Raw genomic sequence first — 17898 nt, 5'->3', positions numbered from 1 at the left:
GATTCCCGGTACCCAGGACGCAACTCCTTTCCAAGCCAGGCTGGGGGTGGAGGTCAGGGAGCCTGACTGATTGGAAGACAGAAGGCAGGGCTGGCAGAGCAGGGGGCCAAAGGTCCCAAGTAAACAGGTGGGAGAGTTCGGGTCTCAGCAGCTGGAGGAAGGCACCTGGTCCTCTCACATTTCCGCCTGGGCCTTGAGTCTGTGCACAGAGAAACCTGTGTGTACACCTTCCCTTAGTACACCGGCACTAGCACACACCAGTAACTGGCATAAGGCTGGTGTTGGGGACAGTGAGATCGATGAGTTCATCTTGGTGTTGAATAAACCGTAAACTGTGATGAACAGACACGTTTTGTGATGGGGAGAGGGTATCATTTACATTTCCCTGCAAGATCACCCAGACAGAGAAGCTGAAGAGGAGTTCTGGAAGACCGTGGATGGCTCAGAATAGGAAAGTGTTTAATCCAGTCCCACCAGTTGAGCCTTCCTAGACTAGAGTTGCCACAGCTGCCTCGCCTCCCCCCAAAGTAGGTGTGATGGGATGGGGTAGGGGTAGAAGCATTAGGACTGGAGCCTGTTTCCAAGTTGAAGTGGTTAATCAAGAGTTACAGAAATTTCTGGGAGGTCAGAGTTATGGGTACTAGTCAGGAGCCCCACATGGTTTGATTCCTTGTTCTAGAGCACTCCAAGAAGGCAGGTGTAGACCCTGGGGTCTCAGAAAGTCAAAGCCAGTGGGATGGTGCCTGTTTTCTGTGTGTCCCTGGCCCTCAGACCCCTGATGAGGTAGTCCCAGCCTGGGGACTCTGGGGCTGGCCTCTAACGGTACGTTGATGCTGGCTGAGGCTGGGATGCTGGTAGTAGGGCTTGACTTTGCAGGACTTTCTCCTGGGGCCAGGAGTGGGGTACTCCTAGCTCCCAGTATGGCTGTGGCCCCTTTAGAAGCCCTGGGTCCTGCTTCTGGCATAGAGCTGGCCAGCACAGTTTGGGGATGAGGTGGAGAAAGACAAGTTTTCATATCTACTATTTTTGGAGTTCCCGTTACAAAGGAGACCATGAGACTGTTTTCTTTAATACATGAAAGATCCCTACGTAATTCTTATTCATGTCATAAATTTATGAGGCTGAACTGGTGTGTCCTGCACTGTAGCTTTGTTCAGCTGGTGGGGTCTGACTTTTCCTTGTTTTATTTGCTGGAGAGTTAGAGTTGGGTATGTAACCCCTCGAGTCAGTGGGGGTGGATATGCTTTTTGCCAGAACTTCCAGATATAATATAACTGTTCGGGTTGGGACATTTTGATCCTTCTTGCCATTATGCTATTTGATGTAGGATTTATTATTAATTTTTATTATTTCTTGCCATCAGACAGTTTGATGCATGATCTCTTTATGACTTTGCACAAGCCCCCCTCCCAGCCTGGGTGCAAGACTTTGCAGAGGATAGGCGAGTCCCATCGTCTGTGGGTTGCTTTCTGGCAGGCCTGTGAGTTCTCCTTGGAATAACAGGACAAGGAGGGAGGAACTGATTTAGCCCTCACAAGGAAGAGGAGTAACTCAATTGACATTCCATTGTAATTTAGCAGTCGGTTAATGGCTACTTACTGGAAAATGTTACCAGGCTCTGCGGTGAGTGTTGTTAGAAACTGAATTACTCTGTGTATTTCCCCAGGGCCCTTTTCCCCCTTCTCTCTCACACGCTCTCCGAGCTGCAGGAAGTGGCACTGTGTTGCAATCACAGCTTCATTGTTCCTTCATATTATTTATTTTGTTTCAAAATTAAGTATATTGCCTTTAATGGTACTGGAGATTTGCCGAGAGCCCAGGGGTGACATGGGGGATCACTGGGTTATTTTGTAGGGTAGCCCAGGCCCACAAGTGCCCAGGGACAGCCATGAGCCCTCGTCTGGCAGTGTAATTAATTTGGGTCATCTGAGCTGAACATCTCTCTTATCTCTCTGTCTTTACCCATGTAATGATTTCACCTGGCTGGTCACTTCCTGGGTTTTGTGTAATCACTCACTCCGTAGAACCTTTGATGGGCCACAGAGGTGAACTAATGTGAATCTTGACTTTTGCCATTTAGTAGCTATGTGATTTTGGGCAATTCACCTAACCTCTCTGAGCCTCGGGACTTATACTACTCACAGATGGCAATATGCACTGCCAGGGATGAGAGATCAGTGGAATGGCATGAGTGGATGTAGCTAACAGGGCCTAGAACATGCTAAACCCTCTTCCTTCCAACTTAAAAATACAACAGCAGCACAGAAAGCCCCTTTGTCGGGTCGGGGTGTTGGGAACTGTGAGGGAATGGTAGAGGAAAAGCACCTGACCATTTTTGTCTCTGTTGACCTGGAGAGATCTTCCCCTTTGATGGAAGATGGAGGTGTCCGCGGGTAGCGTCACCAATCCACCATCAGGGAGAGAGTAACCGTTGAGCGCTGGAGCAGGTCTAGCGGGTTTGTTCCTGTAGCCCCAGGCTCTGTTGGCTGGTATCTGGTTGGATGGCGGAAATCATCTTGCCTCCAGCTCTGTGGAGTGTCATGTTGGGAGGCTTGGTCGTCTTCCAGGGGACTCCACACAGGGATGGCCACATCATGCCATTTCCGGGTTATGTTTTCAGCTCCTTTTCCTACTGGGGCTCTCCATCCTTTCTGAAGTAAATGAAATAATCGTCACCAGCCTCCCACTTAATTACCAGGACTGTTGCTTCTCTTTCCCCACACGCGTGGAGGAAGTCTGCTGGGGCGCTTGGCAGCCTCAGGGCCCGATGGCACCAGAGCCTGGAGTTTTGCGGTCTGGTGGATTCCGGAGACTTTCCTTCCGCGCGCCAGTCTGGAAGGCGTCCCTGGGCCCAGCCCGCAGCGGTGCACGGGGAAGTGGCCAGCACTCTCGGCGGCTCCTCCACACGACTAGCACACACTGACGAGGCTGTGGTTTGCTTCTTTCCTTCCCTCCCCTCTAGAGTATAAGAAGAAGTACGGAGAGGAACACGGCTCCTGCCAGGCTGGGATAGCAGGCTTCTTCACTGAGGTGGGTGTCGGCTCTTGGGCATTTCTGCTTTCTTGCTGCTGTTCGTTTCCTGGCGGATTGTGGTCTCGGTAGTTCCTTGAGATGGAGTTGCCGATGCCCCCACATACTTGAGCTGTGAGTGAGTAGATTCTGGTCCCTGGATGTGACCTCCTGGGAGAGTGATTGACACAGGTGGGGGCTCCTGCTGGCCAGAGACTACTGGGGTGGGGAGTGGGTGGGCTCATTGGGAGGAGACACCTATTTGGACAATTTCTCTGAGGAGTTCTCTGGACCCTGCGCCCAATGGAAGGAACCGATTCGAAGGGGTGCAGGTGAGATGGTGCTCAGTCAAGTTTGTGTCTCATCGCTGGCAGTGAGGAGGATATATTAAGCATCACCTCCTATCGTTCTTCCCTCCATGGAGAGATTTTATGATTTTATACATAACTCAGCCAGCCCCTTTCCCAGATTCCAAAGGACAGTAGACTTGAATAGTTCTGTACCTATGCAGTCGTGCAGTCGTACCGTGATCTTTGGCCGGACGGTACAACTTTCGGGACTGTTCTTAAGTGATTCTTGCCTACTGTGAGTTCACCCTTCACATAAACTCCTCATTTCTCAAACATCTTTTGATTGTCTGCCGTGTACAAAGCTCCATGCCAGGTCCTATAAGTGGCTCAGGCAGGCATCCATGGAGTTGCTCAGGCCCAAACAAAAAAGTACTTTTTACTTCTAATTCATCTATAATCCTATTCTTTTAACCTCCTAAGCATATCCCAAATGTGACAGCTGTAATTTCCCACCACCATCACCCTTCTGGAAGAGCCATTATCATCACCTGGAGATACTCTGGCCTTGAACTGGCCTACCTGCATCTGTTCTTTTTTTTTTTTGGTAGTAAAATACACATAACATGAAATTGACCATTTTGACCATTTGGAAGCAAACAATCCAGTGGTATTTGGTACATTGACAGTGTTGTGCAACCACGGCCTCTCTAGCTTGAGAACATTTCCATCACCTCAGTCTACATCTGTTCTCCACCCCCGCCCCTGTGTTTTCTGCACAGTAGCCTGAGGAATCGTTCAAAATCAAACCCTGTCATTCTGTCTCTGTGGCTTCCCATCACATGGTAGATTAAAATCCACACTGTGTGTCCTAGCCCATGGGCCTGGCTTTCTGACATCCACTCTCCTTCTCCTGCTCCAGGAGAGCAGAGAGCTGCAGGAGGGGACACCCACCAGTGTCCAGAGCTTTCTGATCTGGAGCAAAACTGCCTACCTTAATTTCTGCAATTGCTATTTAGATTCAGAAAATAGACAATCGGCAATGCAGCATCTCATTCAGAAAGCATCATGAAAAGGGTAGAAAAGTCAGAAAAGGTGTCTTTCACTCTCAGACCAACAAACATGACATGCTTCCCCACCAACCCTGCAGTCTGCACCCTCTAATTCTTACTATACCCCTTTGCTGTCACCTTGGTGAGATTCTTATGACCATCTATACAGAGTTCCGTGGGAGGCCCGGTGGATGGTGCCACCCATCGTCCTTGCTGCCTAGGCCCAAATGAGCAAGATTCCTCTCTTATTTCCTCTCCTGCATCCAAGCCATCAGGGAGTCCCACTTCCTGTGCTCCCAGAACCTATCCCAGAGGCCTCCATTTCTCTCTGCCTCCACTGTTTCCCATAAGCCTAGGGCACCATTGTCTTGCCCAGGACGCCACTGCAGGACCCTCCCAATTTCCCACTCCCACCCTGCCTCGCCATAGCCTCTTCCCACACAGAAGCCACAGCTACCTTCTCGAAATGAGAAAAATACTGTGGCACTCCTTTGCTCGGAACCTTCCGGATCCCCATCATACTTACAGTAAGATCCAGACTCTTCCACTTGGCCGCCCGGGGCTTCCTACCTTTCCTGCCTCCCCTGTTACCTGCCCTCCTAGTCTCACCTCCTCCAGCCTCAGAGACTTGGGACTACTGCTAGAACGTACCAGACTCCCTGGCAGCATGGGGCTGGAGGTCCCCACACATGGCATTTTTGTGCACAAATACACATTTCTGCAGAAGAGAAATGTAGCAGAGGAATTGCTGGGGCCAAAGCTATCCAACATTTGAATTTGGGTACATTCTGGCAAATTGCACTCCGCAAGTGTTTGCCAACTGACAGCCCCCCAGTTGTGTGTCACTGTTCCTACAGCCTCTCACCAGTACCAGTTCTTGTCATTATAAAAAGGTACCTCATTTTGCTATGATGTCCCTTTATCTGATTATTAGTATAGTATTCTTCAAATATTGGCCATTTGTCTTTTTAGAAATTGCTTGTTTATGTTCTTGGCCCATTATTCTCTTGTTTTTTCTTATTTTTGATTAACTGATTTTTAGGAACTTGCAAGATAGTTTCAACACTAATCCCTTATTTCTTATATGTGTTGTAAATTTTTTTTATCAGTCTGAGTTGGCTTCTGGTATCTTTATTGTACTGCTGTCCCACAGTCATGTTTGTCAAATCCATCAATCATTTTCTCTCTGGATTCTAGACTTCTCAGAAAGATCATCCCTCTCCTAAGAATACGAAATATCCACCTATAGTTTCTTCTAGAATTTTTACAGTTTTTTTTTTTTTTTTTAAGATTTCTCTCTTCAATACATCTTGGATTTCTTTTTGCAAACATTATATGGTAGAAACAAACTGCATTGTTTTCCTAAATGTGTAGTTGATTGTTCTCATATTGGCCTGCTAACCAGGTTTTCTTATCCCCATTGATTTGAGGTACCATCCTGCCATATGCCGAGCTCACGCTCTCCTTCCATCTCTGTGCACACTGAGATTATATAACCTCTGTGGCTGTTGTTTCTCTGGTAAAGTCTAGCAGAGTCTGACTCTGCCCAAGAGGCAACAGGGCACCGCTGTAAGTCCACAAGCAGGTAACAGGCACCATGGGTGCAGGGCTGGGAGAGAGAGACCTTGCGGGCTGGTGTGCCCAGGACTTTAAAAGTGGGCGCACCAGGAGGGAGGCCAGGTGTGAGGCTATGATGTGGTCCAGCTACAAAACAACAGGAATAAAAAATGACCAGGGGAATTGGAGAATATTAAGGCAGTATCAGTGGGCTGGGTGGCCAGAGTACTGTGGGATGGAAGAAGTAGGTTCTAAGGCAGGGTTCTGGAGAACAGTGGTGCCCCAGTGGGAAGAAGCCTGTCTAGAGAAGAATCACTGGGGAAGGTCAATGAATGGGCCTGCTTTCAACACATGCAGTGTGAGGTGATGGATGGGACACTTGTAGGTGTTTTTAGAAGATACTTGGATACAGGGACCAGAACCCAACCTGAGTTGGAAGCTCTGATTTGGTCATTGCTAGTACCTCTCTGAGGGGACTGGTGTGCTCAGTGTGGAGCTGGGGGTTGGGGGGGGAGGGGACCTCCTTTCGACAGTGGGAAGAGAAAAAGTAGACTCATTGCAGAAATGAGAACTCATCAGAGATGTTGATGGAGAACTGAGGGACAGAAGGAGTTCCCAGGGAGGGGGTGTCATTATGGTCTCACCAGGCAGAAGGTCAGGGAAGACAGGGCATTGGGGCTGGGTAGAAGGAGGGCTTGGTGGGAGGAGCAGAAAGGGCAGGGGTGGAGGGGAGCCCAGGGGCCTGCGCAAGCTCCAGGTGAGCAAGAACAAGAGGACCTATTGAAACTCCAGGCTCTGGGAACCGTGGGCAAACAGCAGTGGGGCCGTGGTACATGGTGGGGGTTTGTGGGGCCAGTGAGTGGGAGGCTCAGTCCTCTGACCCGGCCACTGTCTCCTGGCTGCCCTGAGCTTTGGCCTCCCTAAACAGGAGGTCTTTGAACTCACTGCCTCTCTTGTTTCTGGAACTTCAGCTGTTGGAGGCTGAGCAGGAAATGTGGTTGAAGGGGTCAGGCAGCACTTCTCCCCTCCCCTGCCCTCCTGCTGACCCCGTTACTTGGGCTGGCTTTCGCTGCGGACTGGGCTGTCCCTGCACAGGGCAGGCAGCTACCCCTCAAGCTGGATGTGCTTCTGTGGCCTTCCAGATGCAGCCATGTGGCTCCCAAGTACTCTGGCCTGAGGTGCCTGCTTGACCTGAGGGTCTGTGACCCAGGGGTTACCAAAGCTGTTTGAGCTACGGATGCCATGTGAGTTTTAGCCTGTCACTGAGGATAAAGGAGAGCTTCCTGGGAACCTTATTTATTTTTGTAGCCTAGGGTGACAGAGACAGATACTTGTGAGTAGCAAGAGAAGACATGGACCAACCCGCCAGCATTGGAGCACTGCCATGGAAGACTGGAGACATCTGGGTAGAAGTCTGGGGTGCAGACTTCTGCTGTAGATCCTGAGTGCCCCTCTGCCCCCCTCCCCCACTCACGCCAGCTTGCAGCGGTGTACAGAGAAAAGTCCGTGGCTTCTCAGGCACACCCACATGCCCCTATGCCTCTGGAGGTTCTGCTAATAAATGCACCTTGGGAAAAGGCCCGCACTATTTATGGAAGGGATTCCATATGGGAGTTAGGTGGTGTGGCCTTTGGCTTGCAGAGAAGCTTGCGTTTCTGTGTGCCGTTGCATTGGCTGTTCCTGGGTGGTGGGGAGCTAAGCAATGACACCATTTTCCTGGCACTGGTGAACAGTGACAAAAGGGCACAGGCATCATCTCTACTGGATGGCAAAACCAAATACAGGGAGTTCCAGGAAGACGCTATTTTCCTGCCCCTCCCCTGCCCCAGCCCCGGCCCCGCAGGTCTCAGGCTCAGCCTCAGGTTCTCTAGTTTGAACCGAGGGAGAAGGAGGCATGAGCACGAAGAGGAGAGGGAAGACAGACAATAGCTTTGGTTTAAAGGTTTTTGAGGAGAGAGATTACCTTGTCTTAACCTCTTTGTGGTGTTTGAGAGAGCGGGTGTGGGGATATGTTAGACATGAAGCTCTCATGGATTGGATTGATTTAAATCATCAGAAAACAATGTGTCTACCACCTGGTGTCCCAGAGAGCCTTATGGGTCTCTGGTCATGCTCAGGGCTTTGGCTTATGAAGAGCTGCAGGTGGAGAAAGCTCTATATATGCTGTGTACTACAGGTGTTGAGGCCAATGGTCGTTATGTTCTTCCATGCCCTGTGTGTTTGGACACCCCATTCCAAATTCCTTTCTGAGCTCAAGGCCAAGGAAAAAGTCTCTCTCCTCTGATGGACTGATCGTTTGTCTAATGTTCCTTCTAGAACTAGCACAGCCCCTTATACAGAAGAGTATAGGGGCAGGAGTGAATGAATGCACTCACCACCTATTTTTTCAGTGATGAACTCTGAGTGCAGGCAGTGATATGTTTTTATAAAACAGTGAGATGCCTCAGAATGTCCAACTTATCAACAGCTCCCTTGGGGGTGTGGCTAGGACCTCAGAACCTGAATGCAGTGTCCCTCCACAGTCTTTCCTGGTCTCCACCTTCCTGAATCACCAGCAACACGCCATTCAGGCAGGATCTGGTGGCTTGTCTTCTGTCTGTGCTCACACCCTCCTGTTTAAGGTTCTTTCCCAAATGGACCACAGCACATGCGTCGTTCAGAGCATTGCCCTGTTGCCACCATGGTTGCACACGTGCTCTCCTGCCCATGAGCTCTTTCTTTTCTTTCTCTTTAGATGGCTCTGGCTTGTTCAGACATTTGCTCTCTGGGAATTCAGTGTGACTTTACGAATTGTCATCAGAAACTCAGGATCCCTGTAGCAAGATCTAGCCTTCAGGGACTTGTCAGAAAGCAGCAGCTTCTGACAGTGGTGAGGCCAGCTCTGCAGAGAGGGGTCAGCCTGGATGGATGTTTCGGAAATAGAACTCGAAGGGCCAAGGGAGCGGTGGGTGTGTTTTGGCACTGAGAGGCCCCGATGACATTGCGGCGTCTGGTGTCCACTGTCTGTATGGTCTTGCACCTATGGGGTTTTTGTACCGCTGAGGGGTTTCCCCTGAAATTGTCTTTATTTGAACCCTTTTGGATAGAATTTTTTTTCTAAAATATTTTGTATGTTTCCATGTTGCCTTCCCCTGGGAATGTCATACAAAGGGACTTTATTGATCTGTGTATCTAGTATAAGCTTTCATACATGATAGTAGGTGCTTAATATTATTGAATGAAAAATTAATGATTTTGTTAGGAAAATAATTTTTATTGTTTCTTACTTCAGTGTAGACATTCTGATAGATAATCAAAAGAAGGGATTCCTTGCTGGGGAAGGAAGGAATGAAAGCCTCAGCCGGGGTCATCCAGTGGATGCAAGGAGGCAGTGGGCACCTCTCCTCAGAACAATTTCTACACAGTGTGTGCTCAGCCGGTTTCCGTAGTGTAGCGGTTATCACGTTCGCCTCACACAGTGTGTGCTCCATTTTGCATGTGTTGTGCGTTTTCTGAGGTGACTTCCTTGTCAGTGTTTAATCATTGTTCTAGAATTTTGAAGAAACACTGGGTGCCTGGGTGGCTCAGTCGGTTAAGCGGCTGCCTTCAGCTCAGGTCATGATCCCAGGGTCCTGGGATCGAGCTCCATATTGGACTCCCTGCTCAGCGGGGAGTCTGCTTCTCCCTCTGGCCCCTCCCCCCAACTTGTGCTCTCTTTCTCAAATAAATAAATAAAATCTTAAAAAAAATAAAAAATAGGATTTTGAAAAGCACAAAATAAATTTTAGGAATGAGAGAGAGAGTCAGAGACACAGAGAAAGAGAGAGTGACAGAAGAAGGGGGGGAGAGGAGGGATCCCTGTAATCCTGTCACCCAGTGGAAAAAAACCATAAACGTTTGGGGCTTCTCCTTCTGGTCTCTGTTTCGTCTGTCTATACACATTTTTTTTTTTTCCATTTATAAAACGTGATCATAGTCTGCATGTTATTTGGTCTGTCCTCGTTAACTCAGCACTTTGTGGCCCTGTCTCAGTGCTGTTACATCTACAGCGTTTTTACTGCTGCATGATGCTGTTGAATGGGCGTACCGTGATTTAGGATGCCAGCTACTAGATGTGTAGATCATTTCCAACTTTCTTTTTTTTTTTTTAAGATTTTACCTATTTACTTGAAAGAGACAGAGAGAAAGCACGGGCAGGGGTGAGGGGCAGAGGGAGAAGCAGCCTTCCTGCTGAGCCAGGAGCCCCATGCAGGGCTCGATCCCAGGACACTGGATCATGACCTGAGCCTAAGGCAGACGCTTAATGACTGAGCCACCCAGGCGCCCCTAGATCATTTCCAACTTTCTTTAGCATAGTGATGATGTCTATTCTTGTGGGTGAAGGCATGTACTTATCTCTGTTGACTTCCTTAGGTAGGTGCATCATTTGGAAGCACTTGGGATTCTCATCAATATTGCTCATTAGATGGTTTTGTAGCACAAACCTGCTCTTGGCTCCATTGAGGGCACAGGGCCATTTGCCCCTGATGCAAATGCTGGAGACCACTGTGTCTTTGTGTTTCTGGGTCTTTTTTTTCCCTAAGATTTATTTATTTATTTTAGGGAGAGAGAGCATGCACACGCAAGTGGGAAGAGGGGCAGAGGGAGAGAATCTCAAGCAGACTCCCCACTGAGCATGGATCCCAAGGGCTCAGTGCAGGGCTAGATCCCATGACCCATGAGATCATGACCTGAGCCAAAACCAAGAGTCGGACACTTAGCTGACTGAGCCCCCCAGGTGCCCCTCTTGGGTCTGTTATTTTTTTTTTTCTTTAGAGATTTTATTTATTTATTTGACAGAGAGAGAGGGAACACAAGCAGGGGGAGTAGAAGAGGGAGAAGCAGGCACCCTGCGGAGCAGGGAGCCCATGCGGGGCTCGATCTCAGGCCCCTGGGATCATGACCTGAGCTAAAGGCAGACACTTAACGACTGAGCCACCCAGGCGCTCCTTGGATCTGTTTTTAATAGCAGTGCTGTCTCTTGCTGTCAAGAGTCTCTGTCCTTCCCTTGGTGTGCCTTTCTGCTCTCTTGATTTTGTTGTGATTTTGCAGTGGGCCACAGTGGCCCCAAAAGCAACTTTCAGCCTGCCCACAAGGCTCTCAATAAGCAGGAGACATTTAGACTAAGCTCAGACAACTTTTACCTTTGTTTCTACATTCCTTTTGCATCCAGATTCTATTCTCTGAGAAGGGCATCCTGAGCGAGGACTGGTGGGGGGCGGGGATTTCCTTGGAGTGTTAGTGCATGGTTTTTTGCAAAGATGCTTCTGGTCATTGTTTTCTCCTTGCTCTGTATGGGGCAGGTGGGGTTGGGGGCCAGGCTGGGTGAGGGGGTGGTGTCTTTTCATGAGCACTGTTTCCTGGAATTCTGTGATTTAGGACAATGTGCAATATTTGTCATATCCTCATTTGATCCCGTTGTGAAGGTGAGGAAGTACGCAAGAGCTTATCCGTGGGTAGCATAGGAACCTGGTATGTTCCTCATTCTGTCACCTTGCTCGGTTATCTTTGTCTTTATTCCTGATGACCCTGCATGTATGATGGATTCCATAATGCCAAGGAATCTGGTGTTTTGTTTTTGTTGCTCAGCTGAAGAAAGTCCTTCATGTGAGGTATCTTTGAGTTGTTGGCTGTGGCTGTGTTTCTCATTGTACCACCTGCTCCCCTCCTCAGCTTCCTTCTCTGTTTATTTACCTTTGGGTTTCTCTTTGGTAGGAGCTGGTGGTGATGGGTGCCCCAGGGTCATTTTATTGGGCCGGCACGGTCAAAGTGCTGAACCTTACGGACAACACCTATTTCAAACTGAACGATGAAGCAATCATGAACAGACGGTACACTTACCTGGGTGAGTAGCTCAGGGACATGACAGGTAAGAAGGGGAAATGGGAGCGATTCTCACCTGGCTCACAAATTGTTGCTTTACTGGTGGAAAGAAGAGTTTGTTGGCTTTCATGTCTATTGTTCTAATTAGGTACGCTCTTAGCCAGGGCCCCTTATATCGAGCCTCACACCTAGCGGGTAGAGAACAAAGGAGGGGTCTGAATTAAAACTGTGATTTAATTACAGAGCTGACAGTTGAACCTCCAAGGAAGCAAAAGTTTTTTCTTATTTGAGCAATTACTTAAGTTCAGATACAAAATGAGTGCAGTAGAATTCTGGTTTTCCACGGTATTTCTTTGGTTGTGGTCTCTGCTTCCTGGTCACACCAGTTGCAAATAGAAATAGTAAGAACCGGGGATGCCTGGGTGGCTCAGTCAGTTGGGTGTCTGCTTTGGGCTCAGGTCATGATCCCAGGGTCTTGGGATCGAGACCCAAATTGGGCTCCCCGCTCAGTGGGGAGCCTGCTTCTCCCTCTCCCTAAAAAAGAAATAATAAGAACCAGAAATTAGCATGATGGATGGCAGCATAATGCTGAAGGTTAATCACAGGCTCAGAAAAATTTCTCCTATTTTCGCAACTCTTTCAACCTTCTAGAAAGAAAATAGATACAATTTAACAGCCAGCAGACAAGCATGACACTGCACCTATTGAGGGACAGATAGGCTGTCTTTGCTTGTGGTCTTGAAAATTTTGTGTGGTTCTTTTCCTTAGTTCATGTCCTAAGTGCTATCATTCTGGATACTACTACTTTTTCTTCCTGAAACAACCTTATGAGGCAACTATCATTACCTGCATTTTAGAGGCAAAGAAACTGAGGCACAAAGAAGGACATAACTTGCCAAGGTCACATGGCTCGTAAATAGCAGAGTGGGGGCTTAAACCTATGGTTTCTGAGCCTAGAATCTAAATGCAGAGCTGCATTGGGTGTAGCTTTAAGGTCCAGGATAGGTCCTTTGAACTTGAGGGGCCGGTGGCTTCTCCCTATATACCAGAGACCCTTACTGCTGCAGGGCTTTCAAGGTGACCTAAGGCTTTGATATCACTCATAATGCTCTTAGGTAATGTGGTCAGGCCACAGGGTCAAAAAGAATTGATCACAGTATGGTGTCATCACAAAATCCAAACAGCTTGTGATCACAGCATTAGGGTTTGAAGGTGAAGACAAGGTTTGGGGAATATATGGCCACCCGTAAGGGTCTCTGCTGGCTAAAGGAGAACTTTCAGCCTGCCCACAAGGCTCTCAATAAGCAGGAGACATTTAGACTAAGCTCAGACAACTTTTACCTTTGTTTCTAGATTCCTTTTGCATCCAGAGTCTTTTCTCATCCATACCCACCCCCCCACTGTCAGCTTCTTTCTGCCTTCTCTTAGAAGGGAGGATGGCACAGTGGTTAACAGCAGAGGCTTTGGAGACACCTAGATTGGATCTGAATCTTGCCGTGTTATCTGGGGCATGTTACTTAACCATGTTTAGTCTCAGTTCCTACATCTGGAAAATGGGAGAAGTAATCATACCTTCCTCATAGAGTTGTGCAATTAAAATTTGCCGGCGTCCAAAGACACACATCGGAATGTTCACAGCAGCTTTATTCATAGTAAAGCTGGAACAGCTGGGAACGGCCCAGATGCCCAGCACTAGAATAAAGATGTTCTGGTCTCTTTGAACAGTAGACCATTGCTCCACAATAAAAGAAAACAGCTGCTATTAAACTCAGCATGGATGAATGTCACAGGTGTTATGTTGGGTGAAGCTCTAGAACAGGTAAACCTAATATATAGTGATAGAAACACAAGAGTGGCTGCCTGTAGGAGAGCACTGACTTGAAAGGGTAGGAGGGAACCTTCTAGTTTGGGGTCTGTACTTATATTCACTCTGGGTGGTGATCGCATGGCTGTGTACATGTGGACACTTCCGCTGAGTTCTACACTTCGGATGTATGCACTTGACTGTATGAAAATTATATCTCAAAAAGAAAAAAACATATATTTAGCATAATACTTGTTTTAAAGAGGACCCTCAGAAAACATTCTTTCCTGCCCCCATGTTTTTGTGAACCTCACTTTTTGTGAGATGAGCCATTTCAGCATGAGAAGACTGACAGATATAATTTGTTTCCTGGGGGGTTATGTTCCAAGACTAGCTGGGTCCTCACTGTCCAGACAAGGGCTGCTTGAAACCCTTTTTCCTCGGGTGGATCTTTTTCTTCCCTGCCCTTTCTCATCCTCTCCTCGGTTAATGCCCATCTCTTACAGGCTATGCGGTGACGGCCGGCTCCTTCTCTCGCCCGTCCACCACCGATGTGGTAGGAGGTGCCCCCCAGGACGAAGGCATTGGGAAGGTGAGGAGAAAAGTCTGTGGAATAGCACGGGGTCAGACACCAAGGGCGGGCATCCTGCCCCTGGTGTAGAGGTTGGTCATTGATTTGATCTGAACATTCTCCTGGGTGGCCGGTGGGTAAATGATGAAGTAATGAGGAGTCTCCCGTCAGCCTCCTTCCAACCACTTTTGAGAGCGTACCTTGAAAGCTTAATCAGAGAGTGAATGCTACTCCCAGACCTCTCCATTCTCTGCACGTTCTCTGTGTTCAGCAGCTGACTCTGTGTGAGATTGTAAAGACTGACCCTTGGCATCATGGCATCCTCCAAAGGAATGGTGTCCAGCACTATCCAGCTTTAGTGTCTCCACTCTGCCAAGCCCTTCCCAATTTTGACTTTGACTTAATAGAGCCAGGTCTAGTCCCAGGTATCTTTAGGACTTTATTTATTTATCTTGGGGCCTACAGTGTCATATTTACTTCCCCAGTGTTTTAGAGTCAAGACTGGTTCAGTCCAATGGCTGAACTAGGGATATGTAGGTCAGTTTTCCTAAAGGATCTGCCTAGAGTATAGAAAATACCCCATGGATCTAGGGCTTTCTGGTCCCTTTAGGAATTGTGGCCTCTATGGGGCCAAGAGTATGAAGAACTATGCTTGCTGATTCCTTAGCTCCAGGGTATGGGAAATCTAGATTGGGTAGGTCCGCTTGAGTCAGGAACCTGCATTTTTAACTCCATAGGTTCTCTGCTAGAAAACTCTGAACAAGGGAATGATCTCTGGACCAGAGCCCATGGGGTGGACCTTGGATAGAGTATGGCCATATCTCCAGGGGCTCAGCGAAGTGGGGTCTGAATTTTAGAGAGGCCTAGATGAGCCAAAACCACTGCTCATTGGAGCCTTGAGCCAGCATGTCAGTGGACTGGACTTGACTGGTACATCATGAAGGTCATTTCCTTGGATCCTCCTGGGCAGGAGTTAGGAGTCTCAACTCTCGTTTCTGGAACTTGTGCCTCCCTCCCTGCTAACGCTGGTGCGAGGGAGAAAGGATCTCGGGGAATGAAACCAGATAAAAACGCAGGGCACTGAGCCAGGGGAGGCATGCAGATGAACTCTGATAACGTTAGGAAAGAGGTGGGTCCTTCAGGGTCACATGAATTCCTCTACATGGTAGAGGGAAGAAGCACCAAGAGCTGTCCCCACGCTGATAATGTCATCCAGGAAAGAAGCTGCGTGCGTGTGACCAGGCTTCTCTGTAGCGTTGGTAACAGCGCCTGCCTCCCAGCTCACAGCCGTGCAGACGCCTCAGTGCTTCCTTTTCTCACCAGCTACACAAACTTTGATCTGATTGCATTGGGTTCTCTGCAGATGCTTGTGATAGTCTTAAGACAGCCAGGTCTTAGGATGAGAACAGTATTTATAACTGATAGAACCAGACAGAGAATCCTGGATTCAGCTAACCACAAAGAACCTGAAAATGCTTCTTTCAGTTGGATCATGTGAGAGGTGCTGGGGAAACTGGTCGTAGTTGACAAAGTTGCCGACTGTCCCATTCCTGGGGACCCTAGACTAGACCTCTGGCCTGAAGGATTATTCTTTTCTGGTGTCAGGGCACAAACACATTCTCACTAGGGTGGCGGCTTTTTACCCCATGGGAGGGTTCCCTACCCTGGTTCTCATGGGACGCTATTCCTATAAGATGCAACTTGGAAAAGAACTTCCGTAGTCCTGCCATTTGGGAAGTTCTACATCAGTGATCCTCTTTGTGGTAGAGATGCATGGTGCCTCAGGATTGAAGGACACTAGTTTTTGCAGAGTTGGTAAAGTGCAGGGAACCTCATCAGCCAGCTTAAGTACACCTGCCATGTGCCTGATTGGCCTTAATTTAAGTAGGACTCTCAGGAGGATGCTGGTTAATATCTTTGGTCATGGCTTCTATCTTAACTAGATTTTTTTTTCCTTCCATAGGTTTATATTTTTAGAGCTGATCGAAGATCAGGCACCTTAATTAAGATTTTTCAGGCATCAGGTAAAAAGGTGAGATTCTGGGTACTGGTGTCTTTTTGCTTGTGAGATGTCATCCTGTGGGAATCGGTTCACTTTTTAGAAAATCAGTGTAGAGGCCCTAGCTATGCCCTAAGTTTGTATGGCGGCCCTGCATGCAGTTGCCTTAACCTCCCCAGCATTGTGTGTAACCTATGGATTGTGGAATTCATGCTCATTGTAGGACACAGGTAGCAAGATGAGTTTGGACACAACCAAGTTACATCATAGAGTTCAAAAAGGATTTCCATAGTTCAGATAGTCATCGGAATTACAACTTGCTGTGTGTCTGCCTTTTTTTTACCTCTCTGACCTTCCATCTGCCTTTCTCTTATACCTACACATCAACACCCCAGAGAGATCAGACACAGTTAAGTATGGTAGCAAACCCATGACATCTAACTGAGTAGGCATGCAGGCAAATGGCTCTCACTCTCCCTGCGTCTCTGGCCCAGCGCTGCCCCTCCTCCTGTCATCCTGAGCCCCCCATTCAAGAACCTTGAAATAGAAATAGCTTGGGATGGCTGCCTTGGAATTAGTCCCAGCCAAGGTTTATCTGCATGCATTGTCTTGTCTTTGTCCTGGCCCTAATGCTCTCTCCGTTTCCATTAGGCTGCGCCATAGTCTGAGATGAAGGTAGGTAGAGAGTCCCTGGAATAATAAGCCACGTTTTTCATGGGCTTGTTAGTCCTGCACACCTTAGCGTGGCTCAGACCAGCAGGATCCTTTAGGGAGATTGGCTGCTCTCTGGGGACACACATTTAGGCTGGGAGGCCAGGGGTAATTTGGAGGCTTGCCTTGGTGTGGAGGCCTTAGTGAGCTCTGGGAAGAAGCACAGGACTCTGGGACTTGGGAGGGAGATTCCAGGAGATGGGAGAATGTGGAAGGTGGTTTTACCTACCATCACCCTAAGAAAAGGGGAGAAAACAGTTGTTTTCTTTGTGGGTAGGCCACGTGCCCCAGCCCAGTTCAGGTCCTGCCGGGCGTTAGACCTGCTCTACAAAGGCCTGGCACCATTACACAGTGTTCTGATGGTGCATATTCTCATTTCACCAAATCCCACTCACAAGTAGAATTATTTTTTTCAATTTTAACAACCTTAATGTGTGTACTTAGTAGAGAATTGTCGTAATCTTTTCAATAAAAAAATGCATCACCAAATGAGGTTTGCGAAGTTTTCCCTGAGAACAGCTCTGCATTCCCCTGGGAACTGCACTGGCCTGTGTTATTTTAACATTTCCAAAACCCCAGAGCAGCCACACTGGAAAAGGACTGTGAGCAATTCTACAAAAAAGGTGTTCCAAGCACCCCTGACAGACAAGAAATAACACAGCACCATTTGTGATAGAGCCCTAGAGCAAGGAGGGTGTGAATGCTCTTAAGCCTAACATCTTAGGTCTTTCTTACAAAAAAAATAATAAATGGGTGAGTGTGTCTACTCTGGGAAACCCAGACCCCTATCCCCTCCCCTTCAAACATACCTGGGTTTGACAGCACAAAATGAAAGGAGTCTCCCCCACCCCCCCGACCCCGCTTTATTGAGATATAATTAACATATAGCATTGGGTGAGCTTAAGGTGTTCAATGTGATGATTTGGTCCATGCATATATGGTGAACTCACATCCATCACCTCATGTAACTACTGTTTAAAGACTCTGAAGTGATGTGTGGAGAAGGAGCACACCTGTCACCCAGTTTTCAGAGTTTCTTCATATTCATTTCCACCTGTGTGTCTCCT

General features: G+C 48.0%; 1 protein-coding gene across 3 annotated transcripts in view; it reads left to right on the top strand.

Annotated features, from left to right (window-relative positions):
• ITGA9 (integrin subunit alpha 9) overlaps positions 1-17898 on the top strand; it is a 331177-nt gene that overhangs the window by 37455 nt on the left and 275824 nt on the right. For 2 of the 3 annotated variants that reach the window (XM_036094209.2, XM_036094208.2), the window contains exons 5-8: positions 2963-3030; positions 11639-11768; positions 14057-14142; positions 16085-16153. In XM_036094209.2, coding sequence (XP_035950102.1) covers positions 2963-3030; positions 11639-11768; positions 14057-14142; positions 16085-16153 — 353 coding nt within the window. Of the gene's footprint in view, positions 1-2962; positions 3031-11334; positions 11536-11638; positions 11769-14056; positions 14143-16084; positions 16154-17898 lie in introns of those variants that run through there. The other variant, XM_036094211.2, reaches the window with a different exon arrangement.

This window comes from Halichoerus grypus, chromosome 1 (genome assembly GCF_964656455.1).
Source record: "Halichoerus grypus chromosome 1, mHalGry1.hap1.1, whole genome shotgun sequence".
NCBI classification, from domain to species: Eukaryota; Metazoa; Chordata; class Mammalia; order Carnivora; family Phocidae; genus Halichoerus; species Halichoerus grypus.
Note: the sequence above shows the minus strand (reverse complement) of the source record. Positions and strands in the feature narration are given on the sequence as shown.